Here is a 24,503-nt window from a genome sequence, read left to right as displayed (position 1 = left end):
TAAGATTTCATGCTGTATATTTAGCAAATTATATATAGCAAATGATTAAAATTATTATTTTTGTTAGAGGGAACTTACTGTGCAATAGTTTTGTTTCTGCCATCATCCAAGTAATCTTAAAGAGTAGGAATGATTGCAGTGCAGCCTAAAATAGTCCCTTATAATTGCATATCATATAATTGCATACTTGATTTTATTGTGGGTGGCTGATCCCTTTTTCACCCAACTGACTCCTTATTATGTGAATGTTATGTGAATACCCAGGCTAACTGCAAAACGTCACAACAGCCTCAAGGACATGCATGCATTTTTGTAGAACTGGCTGTAGAAGCAAAAATTGCAGATTCTGCACTGTGAGCAAGCTGTCCCACCCTCTGATTGATGCAGGAGATGCATGCAACTTGGGCCGGGGGATTCGGGCTGTTTGATGTGCAAGGCTGTGTTAGGGTGAGCGCTCAGCACCGGTCCACCACTCTGTGCGGTGGGAGAGGGAGGGGGTATGCAGTCACAGTCATTTTCAGATGTGAGCCCATTTTTTTTTGCCTTGACCTTGACAGCTCAGTGCTTACATGTTTGTACATGAAAGCTTTATTTTAGGAGAAAAAGGATTACCACCTTTGCATGGACATGTCTTTTCCCCACCATTTCCAGCATTTACCCCAGCCAAACCGTGCACCGTCAGAGCCTAAACAACTGGCGCGGCTTTCCAAGATAGCATTCAGTCATTTATCCCTCCCCCTCCAGCGTCCTGCAGTCTATTTTTAGATCCCTCCATCAAGCTGGGCGGGGCCACTTTCTAATAGGAAAGAATGGTCAGCCCTTTGCATTATGACATCATCATACTGTGTCATGATCATTATATTGCCTGTAATGGCCTAGCCATTTGGCTTCACCAAATCTGGCAGCTGTTGGTGCATGAGCAAGACTGTTTGTTAAAAGAACCAAACTGTATGTTTTTTGTGCAAAGAGTAATCTCAGCTGTAGACACTGAGTCAAGTAAGATGTTTTTTGAGGCTCATTAACATGTATGGTTAGTAAACAGCTACACAACTCAACAAATCACAGTCAGATTGATGCAGAAGTAAAAATCTTCCTGTACTGTGAATTCTTCATATACTGCAAAGGTGGCAGTCCTCACTGTGGCAGTCAGCTGGTACTGTTGTCAGATGAGAAATATGGTATTGGTGCCCCTTTTTAGGGAGATTTACTGATCAGGCGCTAGTATCTTGAACTGTGCTTTGAAAAGTGGAAAGCTGTTAAAGATGGTACTGAACCTCAGAGCTGCTTTAGCATGTAGCATTTTGCCAACAGGGAGATTAACGTTCTTGTTTTGACAAATTCTTTCCAGCTACATGCAAGGCGCATCAAGCTGGTGCGTTCTGTTTTGTTGCTGTTATTTGCTTAGTAGATGCCCCAGCCCTCTGATTCCAAGTCTGGCTCCTTAACTGCCTGACCACGCCGCCACCCACTGCTCCTTACTTAGAGGGAGTATGGCCTGGCACAGCTGGCTTTTGAACCCCCAATGTGCTGTAAGAGACTGCACAGAGGACAGTGCAGTCACTCAGCAGAACAGTCACCATCACGATCCAGATCTTCTTTAGTGAACTATAGTTACACGAAGGGGCAGCTTTCAGATGTTAAACTGGCAGGAACTGAGGAGGGCGGAGTGCAGAGCTGGTTAGAGACAGCTGGAGGAAGGGCCAGCATCTGTGAGAGTCTGAGTGCTTGGTTAGCAGCCTGCTCCATAACCGCTACACCACATGCTTGTTGTTTGTGGTTTGCCTCCCAGAGGGTCTGGGATTCTCTCTTATGACGGTGGTTTTAAAGGGGGAGTACAGTGAGTGGTCAAGGTCAGGGCCCAGTGGTCCAGGATGTTGTGGTTAAAGTTTGGGTGGTCATCTTGGGCCCTCTCCAGGCCTGGTTGGGGGGGTGGTCTGTCAGCTGCAATATCTCCCAGCAGCCACCTCTCCCCGCTCAATCCTTCTGCTGAAGCATAGGTCTGCAAGAACCATCAAGGGGAATGGGGCGGGGTTAGGGGTGACTGGTGACTGGGGGTGAGCCTTGCATTACCAATGAGTTAATACTTGTCATGTATTTTCACATGTTACAAAATGTGTCCCCTCATTTATAATTTCGATTTTGCCATGCCATAACAAAATTAGACTGTCATTGACCGTGGATTGACAGAATATATGTCATATGACCAATACATAATGTTTAGGGATTGGAAGAAGGCAGATATCAGACAGTCCTCAAGACCAAGTTTTCAGTGGTCCCAGAGGTCTTTACCCCACTGTTTAATCATTGCTATAATTTGGCCCAGTTCTAATGATCTGTTGCATCCAAATAATCCATATGCAATATTCTCTACATCACAGAATGATCAACACAGGCAACAGGAACAAGGGTATTCTGAATTTCATTCATTCACAATGAGCTTTTTGAAGTTCATGTGGTCACCAGTGTGGGCTTTGTTAGACAGGAATCATAATGAAGATAATTAATTACTTGCATGCAGAGTGACGTTGCCCAGCCTTTGAGGCAAAGGATGCTGGCCAGACTTCACTAACAATGCACCCAGTCCAGTGTTATCTGATAACGTTGATATGTGCGTTCAGAGTTTTAGGGATAGTACATATTTCAGTATCTAGGGCATTCATGAGGAGATATAATGTTTTTTTTTTCTTCACAGCAAATGATAGCCGGCCCCTTGCCAGTACAGTATCCACGTGTCATAAGTGTACGCTCGCTCTGTGAGCTGATCAGCTTACACAGCCTGTACTGTCCCTCTTGTTTAAAATAAGCAGGGTCAAGACAGCCTCAGTGCATCGATCTGAAATTCAACCCAAAGACTAGACACCACAAGCGTGCCCCCCCAATTCCACTGCCCCAGGCTTCTTGTCCATATCCTGCTTTTGCCGATCGGAAAAAGGAAGAAACATTAATTCCGACGCGGGTGTCAGCTCCGGAGGTTGATTCCAGGAAGGGGTGCGGCAGCAGAAGGCTCAGAGGGCAGAGAGCACCCGTCGCCTCAGTGTGGAGACATGGACAGGAACGAGACAGAACTCACCTTTAAACGGAGCTGTTTTCCTGACCCCATCTTTTTCTCTTTGTGATTAACAAGATGCCCGATTTGAATAAGGATCACCTACCAGCATTTAATTCTTTTTTTACTGAACCATTTCTAATGTGGTCAGTAAAGGCAAGAGATTGAAGGTCAGTTTTTGAATTTAAAACCAACCTTTTTCTGGAATCTAAAACACACACACACACACACACACACACACATATTATATGATATATATTACACATGTAGTAATGTCACACATTTGCGCAGCTTGTCCCCCTGTCCTCTGTTGCTTGTTTCCCAGCACAGAGAAAAAAAAAAGATACTCTACTGTCCTGTCACCACATAAAGAATGCAACCAGCGCAGCTGTGTCACCAAATCTATCCTTGTGAACTCCCTGGCCCCTAATAGTTCTTCTGGTCCCTGTGCCTGATGCAGTGAACCCAGGACAGGTCTCCCATGGGGACATTCGTTTAGAGGTTCAAACTGAACAGGTATTTAGGGGTCATTGCCTGCTGCATTCACTCCAGTCACCGTGGCAGGTTTGCTTTGCGTAACCATCTGCATAGCATAAGCCTTTTGCAGAGAGGTAGGCTGCACCGGGATTCAGAGTACATGAATTATACATGTAGACCTTGTTATGTCTGAACACTGAATAATGTACAGCGAATCTTGGATGTGTGTAAATCAGTGACCAATTTGTATGCCAGGCTCTGTCAGAATTATACAGCACATACATTTTATGACACCAGAGCTGAAATATGATACCACGTTGGGAGGAGCCTGTGTATTCTGGGAGCATAACTAGCGCATTAAAGGCAAGAGTGTATGGAATCGATTCTAGTACATATTAAGGGCTACTCCTCAGGAGATGGAGACTGGACCTCTCTTATTGGCTGAGAGCTCTCAGATGAGAGATGAGTCTCTCGTAAAAGATGAGCATCCCATGAAAGATGTTATCCTTGCAAACTGGGAGCTGTTGAACAGCAGGCCAGCCTGCATGCTGCACTAACACAAGTAATAAAGAAACCATTGGAAGAAAAAGCATGCTGGGAAATGCAGTCTTCATGTGGATTTTTTTTTTCCACTGATTTGCCAGCTGTCAGCCTACACCTGCACACACAAGGGCTCCCATCAGCAATGTAAAGGCAAAGTCATTGCCGTCCCCTCCTGTCGCCTGTGGACGGGCGCAGCTGGTCCTTGAAGGCAGAGCAGTAAATCAGAATCCTCTGGGCCTGTGCAGAGACGGGAGGAGCCAGCATGACGCTCGTTATTAATTTTGTTGCTTGCGCAGCAGATGCCATTTTCAGGGGCAAGTTGCACGGCTAACATTTGTTTCAATGATTTTATACAGGTGTACAGCTTTGTATTTGCTGAGGCCGTTCAGGGGTGCGCAATGGCAGTGCTCCACGTGGGATTTGAACCTGCAGCTCACCAGTTGAGAGGATTGCAGGATGGGTTTTGATATCTGGCGATAGGGAGTTTTTTAATAATACCCCCCACATCAGTACAGTAGGACACTGTTGGTTATGAGGCCTATGAAGCCACTGGGGTCGGCTCACCCGGCACGCCGGGTAACAGACATCAACACATCCACCCCCTCCAGCCTCAGCCTTGACACGTGCTAACGAGCATTGTGTCACCAAAGGTGCCATCGTTGGCTTCCGAGTCAGACCGAAGTCGCGGTAATTATCTGCTCTGAGCCCCTCCCCACTGGCAGCTGCGTGTTAGCTCGATACTGTCTAAGTCCTGGCTCAAAGTGGATCGTCACTTTGGAGACATGTGGCCAACTGGCATTTCTGCTCAAACAGGAAGTGACAGATGGGGGGAGGGGCACGAGGTGGCGGTAACCCCCCTGGCGCTGGTGGGGGGTCCTTCAATGTCACTGCAAAAATGTGTAGGATAACTCCTCAAATAGGCCTCAAATAGTGACCTGTTATATGTGAGCAAATCCATGATGTTCAGTTGTTGGAAGCTCATCAGAATCAAAGTGGTTTAATATGACAGTGACATCTTGTCTTTGTGGCTGCGCCTCGATTTGTTTGTCTGGATAGACTTTGCTGCAGACTTGGCTAATACCTCCCGTTCACTCTCAGCGTATATAATTCTGAGACATGAACCAGTCGCTGCAGTTAATATAAAGAAAAATACCGCTGAGGAGCACTGATTAGCTACATCAATATTGCTCCTGCAGTGTGCCAAGTCATTGCAAGCCGCCAGCTCTTAATGCTTACCAGGTATTCCGACCTTTCCAACTGTGTATTCTCCATAAGTCACTACATACACATACAAAAATAGGTCTGCCACTGAAAGTGCTGGTATCTCAACAGCAAAAGAATATTTTCAGTGAGCAAAAACAGCAAGTTGATCACATTGTCAAATCATATGTTCTCCTTATATCTCCTTACATTTGTACAGATAGCTCTCACATTCAGTGTGATGATGTCAATATGACTCTCATAATTAAAGGAGTAGGCTACATTTCCTCACACACAGCCCAGACAAACGTTCCAGACAAACGATACCTAAAGTTTCCTCTGTTCTTTTGTGCTGGTTTAAATGGTTATTTACAGCAGGTTTCTATCACATTACATAAGCATGGTGCGCTGTGAGATATTTATCACTATCGCTGAAGCTTATCACTAAACCTATTATTACAGTAAGGTATGGTACAGTCATTTTTATGAAGACATTTACTGTGTATCTTGGCAATACTTGTATTTAGGTGTATGTATATCTCAAATTGTTATGAATAATTGACCCTGTGTTGGGTTGAGGGTATCTTGTTTGCCTGTACATAAACAGGCTGTAGACAGGGGTTAGTTTAAGGCCACTTCACATTACTGTACATCATTTATGTGTTCAGTGGATGGCCTTATTCAGGGCAATGACGAAGCTTACGTTTCATCCATTTATAGCGCTGCGTGTTCCGTGATGTCATTCGGGCAGGGTACAGGGCTCTAAGCTTCAACTGCACTGTCAGTCCTGAGGATCCAGAACGCGACCTACCTGGCGGCTTCTTCAGCCGCTTACCCGCGGTACCGCATTTCGCGAGTTCGCTCCAGTTTCGCTAAATGTGGCTGAGATGAATTATTCAGGCCTTCCAGAATTCAGATGTGTATCCTGCAGTGAACTCGCCTGTGAGTCCCACGTTATACACAGTATGCAAATTACAGTTTGGCACGGCGATATTAACTGCGCGTGGCCTCGGAGTTTCCCTGCCGACATATGGCATCGCTGGGCTAAACATTTCCACTGAAATAACCGGGGGAAGCCGCGCTGTGCTTTTAATCTGAGCACCATTTTCTCTCTTTCGCATGCAAACGAAACCCGCTGAGACCGCGCGACACACGCTCTAACTCTGATCAGAGTGGGCGTTGGGCCTTTTCTTGCAATTCTTTTTGATTATATTTTATTGTAGCGCCTCGGCTGTTCCGAGCACAATAGCACCTTTTGTTCCTGCAGGTCAAAACCCCATTAGTTTACCCCAATCCAGGAAATTGGACGAATATTGACTGTAACGGAGGGATCTGCAGAGTGCAGCCGCCCCCCTTGTCTTGAGAACAAATTTAAAAATCTGCTTCGGTTATAGCTCTCCGAGCAATTAAACTGACAGACAGGAGGCAGCCCAAGCCGCGATGCTCTGCAGTCTGTTGGCACGAGGGACGGAAACAGTCAGGGAGACAAAAAAAAACTGAATACAGAGGCGTCCTGCCAGACTTCAAGCTGAGTGTTAACGATCGGGGCTCAAGTCCGTTTCACAGGAGCGGGGGGACGGTTTCAGCACGCGGAAGACGGGTCTGAGAACCAACGGATTTGCCAACAGCGAGATCCGCCTTCATTCCAGCTCTGGCCGAGCGCATGCCTCCCACCCCCCTCCTTCGAGCTGGAGATTAACTGCAGGAAGAAAAGCCGACAAACCCGGGCACCTGCCGCTGTCCCAAAATGTCTTTGGTATAAAAAAAGTTTTAACTTGCTGACGGCTTTAAGAAAGACAAAACAGGGCGTAGATAACATTTTCTGTAAAGGAGCTGAAAATGTTCCCCTTTGAGATTTCAGATTTCTGGCTCTCAGAACATTTACTGTGACATTGGCATTAGAGTATTTTTGTATATAAGATCCATGTTACTTGATATCAGGGAAGCATAATAACACCATATTCACATGGAGAGAGAGAGATCCTAACCTAGAGAAATACTAATGACAATGAACACAGAGGTGTTGAGACATGTCATCTCTCTTGTAGCAAATATGTGTTTAGACAGCACCTCACAGATATCTGATTGCATGGACGCATGTATCTGTGTGTGTTTGTGTGCTTGAATGCGTGTGTCTGTGGGATTTGCAGGTGCGTGCGCATTTGCGCGTGTATTAACTTGTCTGTGCACACACATGTATTCATACTCTTTTGTATTTTTGCGAGGCTGCACACATGTGTGTGTGTGTGTGTGTGAGAGAGAGAGAGAGAGAGGGAGAGAGAGAGAAAGACAGAGAATGATTGTGTGCCCAGGTTATGTCATGCACATTCCTGTAGATATGATCAGTGGAGTATAGCTGAGTCAGATTGTGGCCTTGTCGGCAGCAGCTGTCTGTGCACCCAGAGGATACACGCCCGGCAGCCCAGTTGCACACTGTAAATGAGTTAAAAAACCGCTCGGTTGTCAAACCATTGTCAAAGCATGCCCTGTTGAGATCAAAGCTAATTTTGAGATGCTGAGACGAATGTAAAATGCATGTAAATTGTTCATTGGATATTGCCTATTTTAAAACAAAAATATTAGAAACCTTATCATTCTAGTAAAACCAACAATTACTGCTTTGTACCCAGTAAGTATATAGTAATACTTGAAATCCAAACATTAAGAATAGCTTTTATGTATGTAAACTACAGAATATGTCATGTTTGTATATATTATAAATTATAAGCTTTTATATATGAAATGTAATGCAAAGATATTTCACAATGTAGGTGACTTTGTAATGTGTGCACAAGTATGTATGTAAATATCATAGTGGAATTTAATGTATCTTCTAATACATGCAGTGTGTGTAATCAGCTGAAATTGTGACATTTCTCTTTTTTTATCCTGCAATGTTTTTGCTGTGAGAAAAGAAAAGATTCAATGTTTGTTTTTTGAATTTGGATCTCTTCTAAGTTTGTGTTTAACAGCTTTAGTTGTTTTGCTTTATTTGCCGAGAAAACACCATTATCCAAGGTAATTTAAACAGCTTAAACCTTATCCCCTTACATATCTTAGTGGATAATTCGGGTTATAAACTTTGTTGTAAACTTTGTTCCTGGGTAGTGCCCTGTCTGGGACTTGGACATATCACCTTCTGACTGCTAGTGTATTTCGTTTACCTTCATTGCACCTACTGCACTGCTCACAAAAAGACAGCCGAATGCCAAAGTGATGATGTCGTCAGTAGGGAGTGTCTGCATTCTTTTCAGATTTTTTTTAACAAAGACCTGGAAGTGAACAGTTACATCCATACTGAAACTAGCCAACACTCGTGGTTTACTGTCTAAATCATAGGATGTACTGGAAACTTCAAATGCCTTGAAATGAGTCCATGCAAGCGTTTATTGTTGAAACCTGCAATATTGCAAGCATCCAGCAAACAAGGATCCAGACCTCTAGGGAGGTGTTGGTTCTCTTCATCTCTCTCTCTCTCACTGTCACTCTGTCTCTTTCTTTCTCACACACACACACCCCACATCACAGACCTCCCACTTTGACTGTGTTGGCAGTCACTCGTTGTGTGCGTGTGTGTTTTTTTGAATTGGTTTCTCATTTCTGACTCTGTTGTTCCACCTGTGTCTTCCAGGCAAACAAGGGAGCAGGAGACGCCTCCGGATTTCTTCTACTTTTCCGACTTCGAGAGGCACAACGCCGAGATTGCCGCCTTTCACCTGGACAGGTAACGCCTGCTCCGGGGTCTGCGCCATGGCCGTCACCCTCCCTGGCCAGCATGGTCACCTTCAAAGGGCACCTGCTGTGATGACAGCACCCGAAAAACAGACGTTAACCTCACAATCATCATTCAAAATGTCTATTTAATAGAACACATAGAAGTTCTCTGAGAAAAGCCAGGAAGTGTTTGAGAATGAAACTAAGGGAGAGTGTTCAGTTAAAGGGTAAATCGGTTTTTGAATTGATGTGGATCATGCTGCCAACTATTTTCTTAAGAGCATCCGAGCAATGTGCAGGTACCTGACAAATTGCAGGGGACCTGAGATCAGTGAGACGAGGAAGCCCTCGCTGACCTACCCACAGCCCTCCCCAGCAGAACAAAGCTAATTTGTTCCGCCACTGTGGGTTCCAGGTCTTTGTCAGCTGATGACATGGCTGTGCTGAAATCCCGGCTGTGGAGCTTGCTCTCATTGCAGGTGTTTTAACTCAGTGTCTCTGAGCTACTCTGGAACCCCCTTTTGGGGGACATTTTGAAATGCTTTAATTGATTTCAAACTGCAGTTAGACTGTAAAATGCAACCTAACAGCTCAAGGTAAACCATAAGCATTTTGACATTAATCACCACAGTTCCGTGAGAATGGAGAAGAGTGTAAGTTGAACTGGTGTTCTCGAGAGCAGGGGGCAGTCTTCTGTCTGGCCCAGACACAAAACACATGGCCCAGAGTGGTAACAGGGGAGGTACTGTCTCTGAGACGTTAAACCAAGGTGTAAACTGACTGACAGTGCTGGCTAATGCCCCGGGCATAAAAACCAACAGAAGGAGAAAATTATACAAAAATGTATTGAAGAATAAAAACACAAAGAGACCAGCCTGAACCAAACCTTTCCATCAAAAGCAGACCTACTGTCCAACCACACACCTGAATTTAACTCTTTTTTGGCAGGTGGGGCCAATTAACCAATTAGCTGGTTCACGACAGTTACAAGAAAAGACAATGACAAGCTGTTTGCAAATAAATCGACTGAACAGATCAGTTACTTAACAGGAAGGAAAAATGGAAGACAGACGATCCAAGCACATGCAAATGACAATTTAACAATTACAGACAGTCGGTTTTGGGGAGAGGTAAAGACTTCGCCTTCACACCGACACTCTCCATCTCAGATACATGGTGGGCATTCTGGCACAAAATGGCCACCTTGAACCACCTGGGTGGGGCTGCATAGTGGTGGCAGTTGAGGCAAGTCTTCCCCTCTGCTGCCTCACTTGAAAGTGCTTTCAAATCCATGAAATGTAATTCATTCTTAGTATTAGTATTAGTATTAGTATTAGTGTTAGTGACTGTAATAGTAATAGTATTAGTATAAAAAAGGGGAATGCTTGAACATGGTGGCAGTAACAAATGGAATGCAGGACACCTTCAGGTTCTGTCACTGTCACTATGGCGACTCCACCCTCTGGGCCACCAGGCTTCACAGACACTGAGGAACGGGGGAGTAAATTCCTCTCCGTACAGACTCCCTTTGTCCCGAATGTTAGCATGACGTGGCACCGCTGTGGCCTTGAGTGCCATTGTCATTTGTGAGATTTCTTAGCTCAGGTTTCAAACCTGCTGGTTCATCCGTCAAACAGTTTTTTCTTTGGTTCTTTGTTTCATTGTTCTGTGTGGTGTCTTTCCTGGGTTGAACTTTGAAGACGGATGCACAGACAGAACTTGTCCGAATAAGAATTAGACGACTCATTGTGACTGGCACAGACACTCCTGTAGGGAAGCCAGATAGAAATATGATGAAATATAATAATAATATCATATATATATATATATATATATATATATATATATATATATATATATATATATATATATATATACATATACACACATAGTGGAAATATAACCCCAAAACCTGAACACTGAGCCTTCAAACCAAAAGACAATTTTATTGATCATGTCTGAATATATGTCTTACAGTTTGCGTAAGTGCTGGAGTGTTTTTTTCTTTTGTAATTGTATTTCCTGTTGTTCTTACCTTTTCTGAATTGAGACAAATTTGAGATCCAGAAAACCTTTGCATAATGAGTTCAAATTGAAGTTATATGGTATTTACCATGTATTGCAGTATAAATATTTCATCAGGATTCATAAGAGCCTCCTTTGGGACTGGAAAGGAATAAACACCTCAAGCTGTGATAAAAGTAGTGTCATAAAAGCACTGAATTATTAATAGACATTATGTGCAAGCAGGAAGGTGCATCCAAACAAGGAACAACACCTTAGCTCAGACTGCTACTCCCTTATGTATGGGGGAGTGTTGTTTATTTAACAAGACTTTATTTTGAATAGAGGCCAAAGACCAAAACTGATGCTGTACAACAGACTATATGTTCTTGCAGTGTGTACATACACTAAACTCCAATCAGGTAGTGTTGTGGTCACCCCAATTTTAACCGCTCTCGATGAGGATGCGCGATGGAGAGTTTATGTAATGGGTCTATTACAGAAAGTTGTGTAAGTCGTGTAAATAAACATGATTGCTATCCCACAAGTAGTCTCCTTGACTTTTGTGGGGGTTGTTTCTTAAAAATAACTTCATTGTTGTGTTTCATTCAGAATCCTGGATTTCCGAAGAGTGCCCCCAGTGGCTGGGAGGCTTGTCAACATGACAAAGGAAATCCGCGATGTGACCCGCGACAAGAAACTGTGGAGGACGTTCTTCATCTCGCCAGGTGAGGTCAGCAACGTGTGCCTCTGCCAACAGACAGGTCCACCGCTGTGACTGCCAGCATGCTTTAGATGCAATGCAGAGGGCCCTGTTCCACTGGGTCATGTCTGGGCAGCATCTGCACACATCCACTGATCTTAACAGCATGAGGATTAGCTTGTGGGCTGAGGCGGACAGCGCAGTGGAAAGGATTGGACATCCAGGTGATTTAAAGATCAGTGGGTCTGTGAAGACTCAACAGATTGACAGGAGGCCTGTCTGTCACAGTGGTCAGTACCCAGTTTTCATCTGTTTTCATGCCCAGCACCAATCAGAGATGACGATTTTAAATTTTTATTTAATGTCTTTGGTGAGACTCTGAGGTTCAGAACAGACAGCCAAACCACTAAGCTGCTGAACCTGATATCCTGTTATTTTGTTGTATGCAGTTAGACCTAGGGAAGGCTGTGTGAATATGTGAAACAGATTTGTCATTTGTCAATTTATCTCCATTCCACACCCCCCTCTCCCCAACAGCCAACAATGTCTGCTTCTACGGGGAGTGCTCGTACTACTGCTCCACTGAGCACGCTCTCTGCGGGAAGCCCGACCAGATCGAGGGCTCGCTGGCTGCCTTCCTCCCGGACCTGGCCCTGGCCAAGCGCAAGACCTGGAGGAACCCCTGGCGCCGCTCGTACCACAAGCGCAAGAAAGCCGAGTGAGGACCTGAAAATGACACTCACACAAAGGGCACTGAGGGCTGGTCTGTGACAAAGGGGCAGTAATGCACCACACAAATCAACTTTAAACAGGTTCAGTAATGAGTTAGGTTATTTGTTAGGGTCAGGTGCAATTTGACATCGACACATCATGCTAAACAGTTATTGGAAGCATTTCATTAAAGTGTTTTAACCAAGGCTAGTTTTTGACACCAGTACATGGATGAACGTTTAAGATCTAGTAGGAGACGGGCGATTCATTTTGAGTTGTCTGGATGTCCAGGTGTGTTATGAAAATGAACCCTGGGGAAGTTGGGTTCACTGGACACACACAGGTCTATGGCTCATATGAGACTGAATTATTAAGGGACAGGCACATCCAACCAGACACTTTCAGAGGAATTTATTTTCTCAGAGAACTTCCCAAAATACCTTTTTAAAGGGAAGCTGTACATTTGCACTGTACCATCTTTGCACATGCTCCCAGTTCAGTGATTATAGCCAGGTTTAGAATTATATTAGAGGACTTCAGAAACTCATCCTCAAGCCCGTTGTAGTTGTTTTGTGAGTTTTGTGCGACCCCAGGGCCATTCAGAGAAACATGTGCTGTGTCTCTGCCTTCCTTTCTGTCCATGAACATCTCCGAGGCAGTAGGGGGTGGAGTTGTTCATCACTTTCAATTCCAGGCTTGTGCAGCAGAGGGCAGCATTCAGCAGGGCACAGAAAGACACTGCCAGCATTTATCATTGAATGTCTGTTTCACTGAAACATAGGTCATCACCTCAGGCTGACAGTGACCCAGAGGCACAGAAGTTTTATAACCAAAATAGAGTTGTTCCATGACTGGGTAGGGTCCACTGCGGTAGTTCAACCGCTGAAACCGTTCAGCTGTTGAAGAAGGTCCCAGCGCTGCGTGACATGCTTGACGTCTGTGTGTGTGTGTGTGTGTGCGCACACGCACGTGTGTGCATGTGTGTGTGTCACCAGGTGGGAGGTAGACCCCGATTACTGTGATGAGGTCAAGCAGACACCCCCCTATGACACCGGGACACGCCTGCTGGACATCATGGACATGACCATTTTCGACTTCCTGATGGGTGAGAACCACACACTCTCCTGGTAGCGAAAGCCCTGTCCTACCCCCATGATCTCTGGAGACGGCCTGGACAGGATCAGGGGTTGGTGGGAGAAGACCACTCTGATGTCCGCAAATAATCTTATTTGCACAGAACCGTGAGACAGACAATTTATCAATCCCTTGGAACCATCAGCCGGACAATGAACATTGCCATCTTACCTGTATAAATAACTTTCAGGTCACCCAACATGATTGAAAAATCCAGATTGTTTGCAATTACAAAATATATAAGTACATGAAAAACACCAGAAAATGTGCTGTACAACACAAATTAATCTTTAAAAATATAAAACCATCTGAGATTTAATCAGTATGGTTTGTAGTATCCATGACCTCAGAGGTCCATGGTCCTTCAGAACCTACAGCCCTCTGTAAAACACAAGCACTCCGCAATACACAAGGAAGGGTGACCCGCTGGTTCCAGTGAAAACAGTGATTCACTAAACCGGGTGATTTTAGTGTCTGGCTGGAAGGACAGGTTGAACTGCAAGCTTTTCATCAGTAGTTGTGGGCTTGTTGGGAAATGGTTCTAACTGGAGTGCAAGGATGCAGTGAGACCTCCCTTGTTGTGAGTTATCCTCACCAACACCTTCAATCATAAGAACTTGCTTAATGTGATCTGTGCAAGTGGAACCGGATAAGGGTGTTTGGTAAGAAACCGTAGTTCTGTGTTCTTACACACCATATGATTGTGATATCAGGACACCCTGAATATGCAGGTATTGCCACTTGACTGCATAGCACACCCACAAAATGCACAGTATGGCTGCCTTTTTCCAGAACTCCGCTCCCCATGTCTCCAATCAGTTATGGTGCCAGGGAAAGGGAACCGCAGCTGAATGCAGTCTGTTTAGGGCATGTTTGAAGCATACATGCTTTAACACAGCCCTTCTCACCTGCACAGGTAACATGGACCGACATCACTATGAGACCTTTGAGAAGTTCGGAAACGACACCTTCATCATCCATCTGGATAATGGGAGAGGGTGAGGGAGATCTCGTCTGTGCAGTCTGCCTTCAAGGGACCAATCAGAGCTCTGCTTACCTCCACACATTCTGATTGGCTGGATAAAACTGATGCCGTGATGTGCATTTCCTGCACATAAAGAGTAGGATAAATTGATAGTCAGGTCCTTTCAGCAACATTTTTACAGTCTTGAGTTCATGAGGAAGAGCTGGAGATTAATACTTACTACCACACTGATTTGTACACGCTAAGTATTTCAGCAATGTGTGGAGAATTATTATAGTTGTTCATTTTTCTTACGTTTCCTTCAGACATAACCGTTAAGAATAGTGGAGTCAACGTCCAAGTATCCATTTATTATTGTTAGAGTGAGCCAGCTGTCAGCACTATTAATTATCAGATCCATCCTAAGTATAACAAATTTATATAAATGATACAATTTACAATATTGTTTGATTTTGTCATAAAGCTACAGATACACATTACAGTCAAACAGCATTTGAAAGGAAACTCAAAGCAGGATGTACACAAATGCACGCACTTTGAACAAGATGCCCACATTTCGAACTTAAGTGCACTATGTAGCATACGTTATGGCAAAAACTCGGAGCCGCACGGCACAGCAGTTCACCGAGTCGATCTGTTATGGTGCCACAGAGTCAAATGGGAAAGCGTCCCACATTCCTTTCAACCATGATTGCAGTGGTAGTTCACAGATTGGGTGCAATTGGGTGCCATATATTTAGTAGCATAAGTATGAAGTGCAGAAGTGGTATGTGCTGTAATTGAATGCAATGTTAGATAAAATCTAGTGTTTACTGTGTGTAGTTAATGTGCAATATGTTTTGCAGGTTCGGAAAGTACTCCCATGATGAGGTCTCCATTTTGGCCCCTTTAAGCCAGTGTTGCCGGTGAGTCAGGCGGATTGGTCAGTCGATCACATTTTATCAGACACAATGTACTTAACACAGGAAAGCTCAATGAGTCAGCAGAAGCTCCTTGCGCTCACTCACTATTCAAGCATTGTATTGAAAAGGTTTCGGTTTCCATTAAAAAAGATGGGCACATCGGATCGTTTCAAAAGGCACGTGGAGTGGCTGTGTGAGAAAATAAAATCCAGGGAATGCATTTTATTGGCCGTGCCGTACATATATAAATTGGTCCTGTAGAGAGGACCATTGATTTGGGATGTTTTTTGGTCCTGGAAGGCAACACAAGATACTAAGTAAGAAGGATGCAGCAAACGTCCTGATTCTGCTGGTTCCTGATTCACCTCTCCTTAGGTCTGAGAGTGCTGCCGATAGGCCTGGTGGTTCACTCCGTTTTTGTGTTGGACGGGGTTGAGTTAATCTGAAACGAGTTCCCGGTTCCCTAAACTGTCTCCCAACACCCCCCACCTCACCCCCCATCCTCCCCCTTCTCCAGGGTCAAGAGGTCGACCTACCAGCGCCTCCAGCTTCTGGCGAAGGAGGAGTACAAGCTGAGTGGCCTGATGGCGGAGTCGCTGGAAAGGGACCGGCTGGCGCCCGTCCTGTTCGGGCCGCACCTGCAGGCCCTGGACCGCCGGCTGCGCCTCGTCCTGCAGGTGCTGGCCGACTGCATCGAAAAGGAGGGCTACGCCAGCGTAGTGGAGGACCTAGACGAGGACAGCAGCCGCCGCACGGCGCCGCGGGGGGCCAGGTAGTGGGCTGCAGCCCCCCGGGAACGCCCCTCCCCCCCCTCCCAACCTCGCGCCACGCAGGTCTCGCAAAAACTGCGCTTTTAAAAAACTCACGCCGCTGTCTGAATTCAGTGAATTCCGAGACTCGCCAACGATGCCTCCCTCACCTCCACTTGTGGTTTTACATACAGAAATGTAAACCCACACATACGTAAGGAGAGGCCATAGATAAGGTCTCACTAACTGAAAGGTTGCGTCGCATATTTATTTTGGGGTATGTCTGTTTTTTTGTTTTTTTAATCAAAGGCTAAGACTTCGAATGGAGTGCTGGTTTGCTCTGAAACACGTGTGTTACGTCCTGCCAAAGTTGGTCAACCTGAAATTATTTATTAACTTATTTATTTAAAAAACTCTATGATCCACATGGACACAGAACTACATACAGATCTGCACTTCGTTTTATTGGCCTGTTGTGTGTGGCAAAGGACTGCTACACAAGCCCATGAAAAATTACATTAAGTTATGGGTGACATAAGTCAAAAGAGGTGTGATGTATTAAAATATTTCTGATTCTGGCACTTACCCATGATGTAATTTTATACATCTACTAAAGTGTGATGAATGGAGTCCTCATGCACTAAAGCTCATTTTGTACATCCACATTCTGAAGTAAATAATCTTTTATTCCACACTATTTTATTTAACGAGAATGATCACGCTTTATATGAAGTGCTCCTTCATAAGGGCACTTATAAACACATAAACACAACACATTGAGGAGCATGATGCGAATATAAAGTGTTCATAATCATTTTTGGGGGAAGTTGTTTGCGTTTAGCACTTTACATCAGCCTCCATAAAGCACTGCATTTTCCCATAAGCGCTTTGTAAAGTTTGAGTGTGACGTTCTTGAAGGTATTTGGTCATCAAACCTGTTTTCTGAATCCAGGTCACGGTGTTATACATGAGACGATATGCTTTAAGTTTCAGGCTGGGACTATGAATTGGGTGGGTGCAGATTCCTCTGGCTTTCATCTACTCACCAGTGAAATCCTCTTGCCCAGTGTTAATCAATCTGACAAGCAAGACACGCTACTAAAAAGATACAAGTAAAGGTGTTCCTTCAAGCAAGTACTTGTTAATATCAATTTAAATGCACTGGGACAGCTGTCCCAGTAAGCACAAATAGCAATTTAATTAATTTAATTAATTTAGGGGCTTTTGAATGTTTTAGGCAGCTGACAGCAAATGTAGGCAGAGTCCTACAGCTCAGACCCGGTTCAAGTCAGCTGTGTCATTCACCTTTAATGACCAGTATTGTCCATGGTAACGGACCACAGCTGGCTTTGTTCCACTGGGGTTGGATAGTTATTGTCAGTGAAGGTTCCCTTGTCACACCAGTCTCTGTACCTTTGCGAGTCACCAGGCACCTAAGAGTTGCGCAGATGACATCAAGGAGATTCTCATTCTCATGTTGCATTGTGGGAATTGTAGTGTGCACAATAGTAATTGTTGGTGTTTGGGAATTCCAAGGATTGCATTCGTTACACCCCAGTACTTCTGGGCGAGTGCAAAGGTTATCAAGGTGAGACAAGTCCAATGAGGACCTTCCAATTTTAAAAACAGGGGTTTAACGGGTACAAAAGGATAAAACTTACTGTAAGAAATACCTTTACTTGTATTTTATCTCTCAGTACAAACACACTTCCAGCAATGAATTTCTTTCATGCAGTGCAGCAGACAATTGTTAAGCGATATCTAATCCAGTTCCATATTCAGTCAACAGCTCAGTTAAACCATGCTGACAGCTCAGCTGGTGAGAAATCCAAGGTGCACGTGGGGTGCTCAGGACCACGACTGGGAAACACTACTCTATCCAACTGCATTATATTATCCTCTAGCTTAGCAGAAGCCTGTACACAGGGTAACCTTCATAGATATTTTACATAACTGATGATTGCTTATATCCACTGACTGCTTATATCAACTGATTTCTCATATTTTGCCCAATGATTGCTTATATCCAGTAACTGCTTATTACCAACTGGGTGGTAGCCTTACAAAGCAGTAGTATAAAAGATGATTAATATCAAAAACACTTATACCAAATGGCTCAGTCTGTCAGTCCTGACATAATTATTGCCTGCAGCCCAGTGACCTGAATATTTCCACCTGCTGCTTTTGAGATTTACAAGTTTGTTGCACTGGAATGTTGTTGTGGTTTACTCGTATGATTTTGTTGTGGTGACACTGTTGTGCAATTTGTGAATATTTAACATGCTTACAGGAAGGTATAATGATGAAGAAAAGTGATGAAATATTAGAGGAATGTAATTATTTGTTAAAGAGTTTGGTTTCTACTGCTCTATTTAAATTTGATTGAAAATGATTTACACTTACAGGTGATAATCTAGTGTTACCATGCTGTTAGTTTGAACTCAGTGGGAGCAAAACAAAAATAATCGGTAATAACCTTTTAAGAACTGTTCAAAGGTATAGGAAGGAGGTGCTGTTCCATATCGTTGGAGTAAAGAGAAAGATGTCTGTATATACATACATAATTTCTCAGTCGTATGTCTAATAATTAATTTTTCTCTTGTGTGTTTCTCTGGTGGATGTTAGGGTTAGCACGGCTAAATCAGTGTTAAACCCTCAAAACCAAAGCTATAGGAGAATATAGTTTTTGCCATAAGACGTTCTGAGGGAAGAAGCCTGGTTGTATGAGTTTTGCTATGACATAACTGGGGTGGTAAACAACTGTCATGCCAACTGTGTGAATGGAGCAAAGGCCTCAGCCTCAGAACAGGAAACCAACATGGACATCATTCCTCGGCAGGACACTCTCTCCTGATCTGAGACACTGTCTGCTCTAATCAATGAATGATTTCTTACTCAAGGACAATGAGGGCGAGTTTCTTGTAAACATGGGGGGATTTTTTTTGCAAGAGACCCCTGCCTCATTGGAAAGAAGAAATGGGTACCAGGTCTTCTCAGGCACACAGCTACGACACAATGCACAGACCACCATGTGCAAACTTTCCAGATCATTCCATTTTCGCTTTCCAAAGAAACACTGATCACTTACGTGTCCCTTTTAAACTCTATGTTGTAGCCTACATTTTCAGTCTTTTAAAAATATTATATACTGCTGCCTTAATCAAAAGTTCAGAATAAGAGGGAAATAGATGGAAATAGATTTTTTTTTAATTTAGCTTTTTTTTTATTGTTTGTTTTGATATTATTGTTTTGGTTTTGGGGTACTATTTAATGTGATGTTTGTAAGTTGATCTCTTGTTCCTTATTAAAAAAGTAATATATGTCAATATATGTTTAAATATAAAATCCAAAATATAAAGAATACAATTTTAAATATATGGCATATATTACAAAATGCATGCATTTTTTCCAGTCATATATCATTTTTTACATATATTGTACATTGTTTTACAAAATATGTAAAAACATATATATATATACAACAATGAAAGTAGCAATAATTCATATATTTTCAAGTGTATGCAGTATATATTTAGAATATATTCGTTTTATTTTGGATTTTATGTGTTATTTCCATAAAGATGGGTTACACTTTACTCCTTTTGTTGTATCTACTGTTTGACAGGAGAGTGCAATACTGGATGAACTGTTTAAATGAAATGAAATTTGAATATTAGTTTTCCCTGTGCCTGTGCAATGATATAAAAAACTTGAATGTTTGGATTCCTAGACCTTAAACACGGAGCAGGCACTCTTCGCCTGGACTCTTACATCACAGTAGCGTAAAGTATGAAAACCAAATGAATACTTTACTAAGCCAATATACTGCCTACATTTCAAAATATAACCATTATTGCCATGTGTACAATTTCGTGTATATTATTATCGAACAAGTTTAAAATAAATTGTAACATTTCACCACACATTATAGAATATTTGCGGAGAATGTCATATGTGAAAGTGACAATAATTGTTAGGCTATATTTTGTAATATATGCGGTATATTTAATACACATTTCTGAGACTTTGGGCAGTTTATTTCAGCAGATATAATTTGTTTGGGTTCAGTTGATCTTCGTTCTACCACAGTAGCCGACAGACTACTGCATTTTCTGGTACGATTTTCGTAGTTTATTGTAAATACCTACAAATGGTTTGACGACCTAAGACGCTGCTTTGTGCAGCAGATACGCTTATGTTTCTATTACGCATTGTTACTGTGGACTTTGTTTGTAATATGGTATAAAAGCGCAATAAAGCAGAAATGGCACAATAAATGTCTGAGAACTGAAAGAAGAGACATGGCTTTTGAAGACATAAGGGGATGTTGGCAAACCATCGGGTGGTTGATCATCGGGCTCAAGACGTCATCTACCAACTCGTCGGGTTTCACCTTGTTGACATTGAAACGTCATCGAGTTGCCTAACAGCGGATTGATTCAGTGTCTCCTGCATATTCACAGCCGTCTCATAAAAAAATCAATTTTGAAAGGTATCATGACGATTGTCTTGTCACTTTCTACTAATCTGACTAGCAAGCTACGTGCATGAAAATTAGTATAGGCTACCTTGCAAGCTTCACTAGCGTGCCGCCCACGTAGTCATCACAAGCAACCCGTCCTTTCCGACATAGGCCTAATATATTCCTAATATAATCTTTTCTAATCGGTATGAAATGACTACAGATATCAGATTGACTCAACACGATATCATGAGGTCGAAGTAAGCAAAACAATGGCAGGCATGACCTGAAGCATACTAGCCTACACACTGTTCTGAGGGTCCCAACAATGACAGGTGTGACATCATTCAATGCTCCTTTCAGCCACTAGGTGGCACAAGAGTATAGTAAATAACAATAAAGCAGACTGCAGCTTAGCTCATAGTAAAACACAATTCACGTGGGCACAGAAAGGACGTTTATAGAATTGTAATGTATTCATAACGTTTATTTATGAAACTGGACGCCCTCGGTTGTTTTCGTTATCAATTCATGGATTTGTTTGAACGTGAAATTATGTTAATTTGATGCATCATGTGGGGAGGAGGTGGGATTCATGTAGTTAATCCTATTTATATAGTTTTCCTTTCACACTCACTTCGGGTAGCCCACATGAAAGTCTGAAGGGGACCCTATGGTTTCAGGTCAGCCACGCCTGGCTGCAATAAAGGACGAATGCGGCTCAGTAGAAGTATATGGCTCTGGTTTAACCGAAACGTTTCACAAGAGTTCTGTGCTGCGTGAAAGCGCCTTTTACCTGGCGGCACCGTATTGCTTCAATTACATTGAAACGGTAAGAGCAATCTGAATTGTGATCAAAATACATGCATCTCATTATCAACGCTGTAGAAGGGGGTTTGTCTCCCAGACCATCACCTTTTAACTGCTGCGATCATGTTAAGCAGCTCTATGTTGTAGAAGCTCGGTGAAAGTTTTGAATTAGGAATGGGGCAGATTCTCTTGAGTATGCACCTGTTGTCCGTGCTAAAATGGGCTTCGCGTTTTCTACCCATCCCAGCACAGAGAGAGGCCTGGTTGTCAAGGAGACACTGGCTGCTCATTTCCTCCAACGAGGGATGGACTGCTGGAGTGCTGGACGGTTCGCCATTGTCGCTAAGCAACACAGAGCTGGACCAGAGATCAGAGACACAGATTTTCCCATGTGAAGTATTGTATATGGAGTTCGGCATCTGTTACTATAGAAAATCTTGGACATCACAGCGTTGGCTAATTGCCAAGACTCTAACAATGGTACAGATCACGAGTTCAGACCTGGTTAAAACTGGTTGTGAAAGACGTATATGAGCATACTATATTTGCATTGTATTATCGTATACAATATAAGCAAAGTTGCTAACAGAGTAAGAGTAAGAGTAAAAACGCCATATACGGTTAACATTAAACTCCTCGTGTCCGCCTCAGTGTCACTTCAAATCCTGACACTGCCACTCGTTATATCTAATCAATCGTTGGTGGATTCGCAACTTTGCAGTTGTCTTGACAACTTAAATATGATGTTTTTGAATCAGTTCGGCCCAAAATGTCTAGGCGCTGCTACACCAACAGTACCGTTTTAGGTAGATCCGCGCAAAGAATATTGCAAAAGTGCTCAACTACTTCGGAAAATGCAGGTCAGAGTAATATGAACAGGTTACAAACATGGACCATCATGAAAATTAAACATTTAGCTGCATTGCTTGACCTGGAGAGGGCGCTCCATACCATACTATTGCACGCAGTGCGGGAACGGCAGATTAACAGGTAATGTGCTTATGTGTGTAATCAATACATATGGCAATTTCTATTGGAGCAACTGCTGCCGTTGTGATTTACTATATTGCAGTTCGACTTGGTGTAGGTCGTAAATTTCAAGGGGCAGGGGAATAATTTTTCAGCGCACGCTTTCGTGTGGCGCAATGGAAAGGAAAGTCGGCTACCCAAAAGTACAAATGAATATTGTAAGAACAACTTACAATATTAAAACAGATATGATGTGTGGTGTAGTTTACAATTAAGTGATGTGAAAATACACTTTGTCGGCGTCTTTGTTTCCCTGTGCTATTGTTATGACAATAACCCGTTTTATCCTGTTATTAATAACAGTTTAGGATTTAACATAGGACTATAGTATTTTGAAATAACTCACGTAGCGACTGACGGATGTAGTGGGATTTGTTCTTTGTGAGCATGAACAGGTAGCCTGTCCGCTATCAGGAATTGACAAGTATCATGTAATGACACTTCTTAAGTTCTCAACACGTCTGCGAATAAATAGCGGAATTTTGAGTAGAGACGCTCCCCGTTTCAGAAAGTCCCAGTTTACGGCTATTAGTGTGAACAACATTTTTTAAAATGCGTCTGTTGGTTCCTTAACTGTGCATATCCAGATTTACCTGGAGGGATAGGCTAGGGAGTGAGAAAGAGAGCGAGAAAGAAAGTCACTGTAAAAAAGAAACAAAGTCTGAGAAGAATATCCCTTCCCATCAGGGGTCTTTGTTCGAGGCTGCTGTGTTTCCTTGTTATTTTAGTTTGTTGCTTTCATTTCAGTGAAGTAGTGAGAGGAAAGTGAGGAAGACTGGATTATTTCATCATTTGAGCGCGTGGGTTGTCTCGCTTGCCCTGTAGCTAAATAAACACCTGTCATGATTTGCTTCGTGTTATTCCCCGTGTCCTGTCATTCCCGAACTGTCACGCTCAGTGTGTCACAGTAAACTTTTGTACTGTACTACAAGTGTATGGACATCTAAATACACAAAATGAATGCAGTGTTCTGAATATTTAGCGTAATCCTATATTTATCTACACTATTAAGTTTAGCCCGCTATGATCGGGAACGTAACCTTGCTGATAACACTGCGTCTAATTTAGTAGGTGTGTGTCGAAAATTCCGGGATCGCTTGTAGGCTATTTCTTCTTTTTTGCTTTTAATTAATTTAACGTCGAACAACGTTGCGCAGCACTGCATATTGTGACTGATGCCCATAGTACCACACAGAATGAGTGTAACGCAGACGGTAATACCATTCATTTCGCTCAATGCATTTACTCCAGTCTGCATCGGGCAGTTTTGACCTTAACAAAGGCTTAAGTGTGAACTGTAGTTGTTGCAACCGTCAATTAATACATATTGTCACTAGAGGGCGCACGTACCGCTGCTACTGGAGATAATTAATCACATCCTTTTTTGCCAATTTTAGAAGGACATTTCCAAGAACGCACCGACGTTACGCTTGATTTGTTTATTGTATTTTGGTTTGTTCCCATTCCTGCACTACAACAAAAATGTGTTTTCCATCAAATAATACCATTTAAATGATTAGTATCATTATCAATATCGATACCCCGTGCATATGTGCATATGTCCATTCCTACACTATGATTCAGAGCTATACTTGGTCCTTTACACCCACTCATGTCCCTATTTCTTCGAGTCTTTGTTCCCTTTTTAAATGAGGTTTCAGTCCCAGTCTATTAACGTTCCTTTCACATTACCTTGTAAAATAATCCTGCGTGCGCAAATGTTACACGTCGTAAAATCAAAGTAATATTTTGATTTTCCGTAGTCTGATTTACATTTCAGGACAAAAATCAGGAAGCAGTCCAGACTCTTCTGTGTTGTGCAATGCTGGTACAGTGGTCACGGCTCTTTCCTGCTCGCAGACGCTTAAGATTGCTAATGGAAATGTTTTGTTGTCTAAAGTGTCCGCACTGCTCTCGAAGCAGGGCCATATTGAACGCACGGCTCGACATACCGTACCCCTGTGTGTATTTACATAGCAAAGCCGTTGCAATCCTAATAAGTATTGCATCAGGGCCCGGCGACAAGCAACTGGA

At 43.0% G+C, this 24,503-nt stretch overlaps 1 protein-coding gene across 1 annotated transcript in view; it reads left to right on the top strand.

Moving 5' to 3' along the window:
• fam20ca (FAM20C golgi associated secretory pathway kinase a) overlaps nucleotides 1-19,340 on the top strand; it is a 43,547-nt gene extending 24,207 nt beyond the window's left edge. The window contains exons 4-10 of the mRNA XM_036552957.1: nucleotides 8,898-8,990; nucleotides 11,597-11,712; nucleotides 12,225-12,405; nucleotides 13,394-13,503; nucleotides 14,449-14,530; nucleotides 15,363-15,422; nucleotides 15,937-19,340. Of these exons, the coding sequence (XP_036408850.1) occupies nucleotides 8,898-8,990; nucleotides 11,597-11,712; nucleotides 12,225-12,405; nucleotides 13,394-13,503; nucleotides 14,449-14,530; nucleotides 15,363-15,422; nucleotides 15,937-16,195 (901 nt within the window). The 3' untranslated portion in view covers nucleotides 16,196-19,340. The remainder of the gene's footprint in view (nucleotides 1-8,897; nucleotides 8,991-11,596; nucleotides 11,713-12,224; nucleotides 12,406-13,393; nucleotides 13,504-14,448; nucleotides 14,531-15,362; nucleotides 15,423-15,936) is intronic.
• The last annotated feature ends 5,163 nt before the right edge of the window (nucleotides 19,341-24,503 follow it).

The sequence above is a fragment of the Megalops cyprinoides genome, chromosome 19 (assembly GCF_013368585.1).
Source record: "Megalops cyprinoides isolate fMegCyp1 chromosome 19, fMegCyp1.pri, whole genome shotgun sequence".
Classification (NCBI taxonomy): domain Eukaryota; kingdom Metazoa; phylum Chordata; class Actinopteri; order Elopiformes; family Megalopidae; genus Megalops; species Megalops cyprinoides.
This window is presented reverse-complemented; position numbering and strand designations above follow the sequence as displayed.